This window comes from Solanum pennellii, chromosome 1, assembly GCF_001406875.1.
Source record: "Solanum pennellii chromosome 1, SPENNV200".
Taxonomy (NCBI): Eukaryota; Viridiplantae; Streptophyta; class Magnoliopsida; order Solanales; family Solanaceae; genus Solanum; species Solanum pennellii.
This window is the reverse complement of record NC_028637.1, coordinates 9,305,229-9,314,140: the sequence shown is the minus strand read 5'-3', so window position 1 is coordinate 9,314,140 and position 8,912 is coordinate 9,305,229. Positions and strand designations below refer to the sequence as shown.

At 34.3% G+C, this 8,912-nt stretch overlaps 1 protein-coding gene across 1 annotated transcript in view; it reads left to right on the top strand.

The window, feature by feature from the left end:
* Positions 1-2,600: 2,600 nt before the first annotated feature.
* The window catches only part of LOC107017248 (aspartic proteinase-like protein 2), a 32,832-nt gene continuing 26,520 nt past the window's right edge, over positions 2,601-8,912 (top strand). Inside the window, exons 1-2 of the mRNA XM_027914065.1 lie at positions 2,601-2,653; positions 5,861-5,990. Of these exons, the coding sequence (XP_027769866.1) occupies positions 5,862-5,990 (129 nt within the window). The 5' untranslated portion in view covers positions 2,601-2,653; position 5,861. The remainder of the gene's footprint in view (positions 2,654-5,860; positions 5,991-8,912) is intronic.

Genomic DNA, 8,912 nt, shown 5'->3' with positions numbered 1-8,912 from the left:
CTTTTATTGGAGTATCAACTGTTCTTTACCTTTGAAGATGCATATTTTCCATTTCAATTTGTTTGAATGGTTTTCTTTTTAGTTCATTTAAAAACAAATGTCTTCTTCCTTTTCTGGAACTTCTTAATTTCAAATTATAAGATTAAATGATATTTAGGTAAATCCTATGTATCTTTAGTTTAAAATCACAAAATTAAAAAATTATACTATTTATTTTGTTGAACTTCGTATCAAATAAAAACTAAACAAACAAATTGAATTGAAAAGTGTATCATTCTTGGGTCCCAAGTCCAGTAACCAAAGTCACATGGTCCAGCAGTGCCTAGAGTGACTTCCCAAAAGCATTGAAGAAGTGACACATATTATATTAGTTGTGGAAAGAACTAATTTAAAGGGCTGGGTGCACTTCCTAGAAGCAACCCGTCCAACCAAAACTTGGCTCTGTGTGAAACGAACTTATATCTTTGATTTCTTCCTCTGGATGGTGGTTCGATATAGAAAGAATTAGTTCACTATCAAACCCAAATTAGGTGCCCGTAGAGCTATTGCAGTGTCTACGCAAAGCTAATGTTTTATTTACACTGACAAGTACAAGAAAGATCAGTAACTGGTCGGCTTTCATTGGGAAGTCATCTCATTATGCTCCTCCCGAAGCAAGTGCTCAACATTTAATAATTGACTGTTTCATATGCCCTAGAATTCCGTTAAGTTAATTTTTATTTAGTTGGTTAGTTAATTTATGTGTGAACTTTGCTTGCTGAATTTTCTTGTAACAACGCCAACTGCTATTTACTGCTATTCTTTTTGAAATTTTGATGAACAATAGGAAAAAATATATTACTTGTTTAATTTTCTTGTAACAATGCCAGTTGCTATGAACTGCTATTTGTTGTCTGGATTCATTTGATACATATTTGTGTTAAATCAAGGTTCACATTAGTCACGTGGTATAACCTTTGAAAGGGTTTGAATTATCGATTAGCACTAACATGAAACTTTTGTTTAATTACTCCTTTTTACTGCCATATACATCTCAGATAAAGAATAACATTACAATCATATTATGCAGATACTGACCGTAGAGCTTTTTCTTCATCAACTGTGGTTGACCAAGAGCAAAACCTGACCTATCCTTTTTATGCGTTTGAAAAAGGTACATTCGAAAGTTGTAGTGTTCTTAACTTTGTGTCACATAGGAGATTGACAAGCGAGATTTGTCTATGTACTCAACATACATGCAAATCCACTTTAGAATATGATGTATCTAGAATATATTACACCTAATTTTGACCCTTGTTAGTATTTTTGTTGATGATGCTCAGCGATACAAAAGGGGATAAGGTGAGATACATGAATAATCTGTTCGACAAAATTTGGAGGTTTACATGCAGCTATTTATATGGTCAAGTAGATCTAGATTTTTTTTTGTCACAATACCATTTTGCAGTAGTGGGTGGGGTGAGAATAAACATACAAAGTTCACGCCCTTCCTTATCTCTAAAGATAGGGTGTCCTAACCATCCAACCGCTATTCCATCCCCATTATCCATTGAACCTGCTCTGGATAATGGACACAATATATATTGTCGATAGACATTCTCTTATTTCAGGCTTTGGGTACTGGATTTACACAATTTACTCGACCAGTATTTCAAAGGTGCCGATACTTTGCACTGTTTTACAATCTCCAAACTCACCTGGTTCAACAATATTTTGTATTTTTATTGCTCCATCTAAAATATTTTACTTTCATTTAGGTAGCAAACCTCACATTTTCTGCAACAAATGAGGCATGAAAATTTATTACCTAATTGTGTACATAGTTGCGTTCAGTATGATGACATGTCATGGCTGCTTTGCACTTATATCAGTTTTGTTGGTTGTTGTTCTTAATCCCAATGGGCCATTTTTAAATGTGATTCCAATTGACATTTAGAAATCCTGTGGTACCTGCATTTTATATTTCTATTTCTTCATTCTATACATTAAATCTCTAATTCTATTAACTTTGGTCATATATGCTTGCATGTGAATAGAGTAGCTGGTGATTCATTTTCTCATAAAAAGTTTCTTTTCAAAATTTAGCATATATGTTAAAAGTTGAAAGTAATTTAAAAAAATTGGTATTTTCCATGAATGCTATTTAGATATATTAATTAATTGATTCCTCCTCCTGCTCCTTCTCCTTTAGGATAGAACTCTTTCAGTATTCTCTCTACTCCATCTCCTCCTCCTCCTCCTTTTATTCTTTAATGATGAAGAAAGCATACATTTTTTGCCTCCTCCTCCTCCTCTTTATAATTTGGTGCTCACCTGCATTTGTATTTTTTTCTGCCCAAAAATCTAAACTGAGTGGTAACTTCATTAATTTTTTCCATCTCTGTAGACTGTAATTATTTAGTTGTTCTGTAGTTGTAATTACGCTCACAGTGGTTGTAATTATATGGTTACAGTCTTAATTCTTTTAGAATTTGCTTTCAGGTGCTTCGAGTGTTCTGCATTTCGAAAAACTCATCCCGATGAATCGCACTACTACATCGGATGAGTTGGAGGCTAGAGACCGAGCAAGGCACGCTCGGATTTTGCGCAACTCCACTACTGCTGGAGCTGTCGAGTTCTATCTTTCTGGTTCCTTCGACCCCAAACTCGTCGGGTACATACATATTTACGTACTGCAATCAATTTCAAATTATTTATTTAATTATGTGTTTCATGAAGTAAATATATAAATTATGTAAAGCATAATAAAAAAGTAGTGTAATGAACTGATACACTATTAGTTATTGACCTGAACACAACCATACAAATAGAGTAGGACAACCCCTCACAAATCTATGGGTCCTCTCGGCCTCATTAAGAAGAATAGCCAAGGCATGTCTGAAAACTGATAAAAATGAGTGTCATACTCTTTAAGGGTGTGTTTGCGACGGAGGAAAATGTTTTCCATGGAAAATGTTTTCCTAGAAAATGTTTTCCTGGAAAACAAGTAGATTTTAGACTTATTTTCTCATGTTTGGTTGGTGAGTAGAAAATATTTTCTAGAATTGTTTTTTAGTATTTGATTTATGAATGAAAAATGTTTTTTAGAGACATTTTTTATTTTTACTAGAGTAAAAATAATTTATGACATTGAAAATATTTTTCAAAATCAAAATTATTATTTTTTTGGGTGGTGGGGTGGGGTGGGGGTNATAAAATTTTGAAATTGAAAATATTTATTTAAATTGATGTTTTTCCCAAAAAAAAAGTAATTTGAAATTGGAGGAGAGTTATGGAAAATGTTTTCCTTAATTTTTGAATGGAAGTCATTTTCCTTAATTTTGAGTAAAATGAGTTGATTTGAAAAACATTTTCCAAAACTTTTGTCCCAACCAAACATGAGAAAATTGGAAAACATTTTCCAGAAAATGTTTTCCTTCATACCAAACACACTCTAAGTGTAAGTCTATCCTACCTCAAACTCTAAAACCTCAAACCGGCTCTCTTCCCCACACTTTAAGGGATGAAACAGTCATAAAAAGAAACTAGGAAACACATCCAGGTTGCTACGGAGATCCAATCGGCAAAGATCACAAATAGACTCGCCACCACTCCCTAATTGGCCTACATAACTGGAGTATAGCATAACAAACCCCAGAGACTCATCCAACTCAACACTCTCTAACAACTCTCTATATGTACTCAAAAACTCATGCACATCCCCGCATGTTCCACCTTAAAATGGAGGTGGATCCATATTTCTGAACTTCTCGTAACAGCGTTGCTCATCCTCTGTCAACACAATTAAAGGGGCATCCTTAACCTAAACTCTTGGCGCAGGATCAGCCTCAGTCGTAAGACCCGCTGGTGGCTTCCCCATCGGACCTTAACTAAATGGATTGTGTCCCTTATTTAGGGTCTGAGCCCCCACTCTAGTCTAACAGCCCTCTGATGTGCCTGCCCGCCCCCACCCTGACTGAAACTCTCAAGTACCTCCAACACCCTCAACAAAGTGTCCTAAAACAATGGTGCAGCAGTGTCCTTTGGAGGAACCTGGTCCTCTCTAACATCATTCTCTAGCTTGGGAGAGACAACTCTGCCATGATCTCTCACTAGCGCCATTCCAAAGGGCTGATCTCTTCCCCTAGCTCGGTCTCTACCCATACTCCTAGTTGGGTCTCAACAACTGGCTCGGGGGCTGCCTCCCCTCCTCTACCACCAACAGTAGATTTTATCCTTGCCATTTGGCAAAAAAACATGCGACAACTCAGTACTACAGAAATAAATGTTTCTATACCAGTCCTCGAGACTCTTCTAGACTTGTCTTGTACACACATGAGAGCTATGAACCTAGGCTCTATACTATTTGTCATGATCCAAAACCAACTGTGATGGAACATGTCTTATCCCACCAAGACAAATCAACCTAAAACACAACAGAAGAAGTAAATGCATAAATAAATAGAATAAATGACTAGTTTGTCAAGAACATTACGGATAAATATAACATGACTCAATATCATATCATCATCCACAAATTACAAGGAGCAAGATGAAGTGAAATGCAATGTAGTGCAATGTCATAAAGAGTAGTATGTCTTTCCTAATGATATACGCCTGTTGTACTTCAGCAAGGGACCCATAAGAAACATATCAGTCCATGCACTTGCAACAAAACGTGTTTCCCAACCCCTCATTACAAAATCTACCGTAGAACGTCTGGCCAAATCCTTTATTATAGAATTGGCCACGGATTGTGTGGCCCCTCCCCTATTTCTCATCATTTCAACAAGGCATTATCATAACAGTAATATAGCATCAATGCAATTATAAAAATGTGCAAATGCTCGATGAGATGAGAAAATCCTCACAGCAACAATCCAACACAGATAGTCTTGGCACAATATCAAGAATGAGTCAATGCAACATATTCTTTTTTTACCCCACATTGTCATCAATAGAACTTATTCATCATTTATCAAAACACAGAGCATACGAAACCCTTCACCAATACCCATTACTCACAATCAAACAATGGTATATAAGGTTCAATACAATTAATGAAGGGTCAAGAGGTCCACTTGCCTCCAGAAAAGCGTTCAATCAACTCAATACTTGATTCTTCCCTCTCAGATGGGTCTCCAAATCAATACAATTTTTCAATCAACTCAATTCTTGATTCTTCCCTCTCAGATGGGTCTCCAAATCAATACAATTTTTCAATCAACTCAATACTTGATTCTTTCCTCTCATATGGGTCTCCAAATCAATACAATTTACACAGATATGGCATTATAATAAGAATTCAAGACCAAAGATTCTACATAATTTGCATAACCGTTCTTCTAACTCCTAGTCTTTTTTAACAAAATGGTTATTGGGCCTTGATCCCATATGAAAGTCTCTAATAGCCCATAGGCCCTTACGGAGTCAACTTGATTCACAACACACTATTAATTATATTTACTTTCTGTCAGTTTTTCAAGATAGATATGCATCTATACACATAATTATTTTCGAAGTTGACAGGTCCACGTGCCCCCCAACAAATACACGTGGTCCGCCTCTGAACTAAGAGGCATGTTGTCTTATAACTGACCTGATATTTCAGAAGAGAGTTCTCATGATTGTTTATAGTTTTGCCTTAGCACCTCTTTCTTTTAATACACCTGCTTATTCTTGTGAGTTTCCGTAGTGAAACTTCCTAAATTATATGCCCTTTTTCTTATCAACTTTATGATCCTTGTTATTAGTTTTCAAAGCAATATATTTATTCTCAGAGGCAATAATATGATGATTATTAATTAGTATTAATGTTTTTTTTATGATGCTTATTGACCACCATATTGCACTAACTTTTTATGCTTTCCTGTTATTTTAGCATGTACTATACAAAAATAAAATTGGGATCTCCTCCGGGAGAATACAATATGCTGATTGATACTGGAAGTGATATATCATGGATATCGTGTAGCTCCTGCAGCAACTGTCCCCGAACAAGTGGACTCGGGGTGACACTACTTGTCCTTCATAGTCTTAATACTTTTTTTAGAAGTCACCATCTAAATTATATTTATGATGAATTAAGATACCTGATTATTAATTAACGTAATGCTAAAATTAACTTCAAATAATTGGCTACTTAACTTATAGGATTCTAGGTAATTTAGGATTTAGATTATCCTAAAAAAAAGGAGCTAAGCATTCCATGAGAACTGTTAAAATGGTTAACTAGTCATATTTAGATCAATTAAAGTTGTTATTAATTATAAAAAAGTGATATTTAACATTTGACAAAATATTTCATATCTTGATGGCGTGGGTCCAAATTTTAGACTCAAAGTCCAAGATTTATTTCGAACGAATCTGATTGAAGTACTCAATTTTTGAAGGAAGTTACTCAAATCTTGCATGTTTTTAGTATTCTAAAGAAAATAAACTAAAAAAAACAATCACACATAAGAAAATAAAACGATCAATTAACCATAACGATAATGTTAGCAAAAAAAATATAGAGGTCACTCTTTCTTCTGCCATATTTTTTACTGTTTCACTCACATGTATTATTTGGTGGGAGGGGGGTATATCGAGTGATGCATGTTTGAGGTGTAGTAGTTCTATCGAATCACGAGGCGAAACTTCTTGTGCAAACGGGAGTCTTTCGTGGAGACTCTATTTTGTTGTCAAAATGTGCATATTAGGAAATAAAAATACGAAGATAATATCTAAACTATGATTTGTGTTCCTAATTATAAGCATGCTCAGATATTTTAGAAAAGTCTTATTCATGCAGCCCCTTGCATTACTGATTCATTCTCAACTTTTCCAAATCATTAAGTCAAGATTTTTAAGTAAAGAACAAAAATCTACACAATATTATTAAAGTATTAGATTCAAGTGATGTGTGAATTGGGACATGAGAACTGGAAAACTAAGTGAAGGAAAAATGGAAGTCATTTTCCCTTCATTGGTAGAAAATAATTTAAAGTTTAGTCCTTGTATTACGAGACAATTCATTTAGCTCTTAAACGGTTGGCTCGGCTTCGACTTAGGCAAATTCATTTTTCAATTTCATTTGGACTCGGATATTTTCTTTCTTTTCATCTTAACAGTATTTCTGATTTACTATTTTGAATACATGAGATAACAACAAGTTGATTAATATATATATATATATATATATATAATACCTTTCTTTTAAAGCTCCTAATCAAACTCAAAGTCACGAAGACTCAAAATTTGTTTTTTAAAAAAGTATGCTGAATAAGTTCAGAAAATTTAATAGAGAAAATGAGTGCAAACATCACTATTTAAGCTAAAATTTGGTGTGAAAGCACAAGCTCCTAATCAAACTCAAAGTCACGAAGACTCAAAATTTGTTTTTTAAAAAAGTATGCTGAAGAAGTTCAGAAAATTTAATAGAGAAAATGAGTGCATACATCACTATTTAAGCTAAAATTTGGTGTGAAAGCATGTTTTAAGAAAAGTTTTGGTGTCTATTGGATGGAAAAATTTGTTCGGAAGGGAAGGAACAGTTTCTTTCTGAAATTTTGTTCGTAACAATTTTGCGAATTCAAAATAATTTTGCATGGATATAAATTAATTAGTAAAAATGAAAAATGAAGTTCGTCCAGAAGATTTAGAGAAAATGGTCAAATGCCCCCTCAATGTATACCCCGATTTTCAACTACACACTTAAACTTCACGGGTGGACTATCACCCCCTGAACTGTTCAAAAATGAAATAATTATACCCTTAAAAAGTCATAACCAGAATCTATGGTGGCATGTGAGTGTCACACATTTGACACGTGGATAAGTCATCATATATAAATTTTTTTTCATTTTTTATATTCCTTCTACTCTTTTTTTTATTTATTTTCACCCATCCCTTCCATCACCAAAACACTTTCACCATTTTCAACATTACTAAAACATCATAAATTTATCAAAATTGAGTCTTTGAAGAAGATAGGTGAATAATGAACTGAGTCTTTGAAGAAGATAGGTGAATGATGATATCAGAATATTTGATCATTGCTTTGAAAGTCTAAAAACCAAATTAAAGAAGTGAAGGAATAGGGGAGAGAGGACGAACAAGGTAGATTATTATTGCCATTAATGGAGGTCACCGAAGCTCTCGAGGAAGATGAGGAGTCTTTGATGTCTTCCACATCATCATCGAAATTTCGAAGAGGAAAAGCCCGATTCATCGACGATTGATGATTTAATGAATTTATGAGGTGTAGTTGATTCACTGAGATTTGAGATTGATAATTAAAGGATCTATTATGAGGGGGGAGAATGAATTTGAATTAAACCCAGATCCCCTAGATGATAGTTCTTAAAAGGCAAGAAAGAAGAAAAATGGTGTGCCCCATTCTGCAATTTCTAGTGTTGCCTCCCAAAAGAGGTGAAGATACGAACATAAATCGGTCATGAATTTGAGAGGATTGTTTCAAGATCCTTGAACTCCATAGAGATTAAGCACTTGATTTTTCTCAAATCAGATCTAAAGTATTTTGAGGTCATATGAATGTTGATTGGTTTTGCAAGAGTTCTACATGAGTTTAAAAATTTGTTTGAAATCAAATGACAAATTCATTGGAGATGGTGCTGACAATAATGGCTTAGAGATGGTAAAAAATGAAGATATTTGATTTATATTGATATGGAGAAGAAAGAAAACAAATAAGAACAAGAAATAATTTAAAATAAATATATTTACTAAAAAGAGATATTTAAAACGAAATTTTAATATTGTTTTGGCTGCTCACTCTTTCAAAGAGAGTGAGATACACTCACTTTGCCAGCTAAGCGTTCAGGGAGGTACTAATTTCAGTTTTATAAAATTCAGGGGGGTGATAGGATCCCCAGTAAAGTATGAGTGTGTAGTTGGGAATTCGGCTATAGATTGGGGGGGGGGGGGGGCTT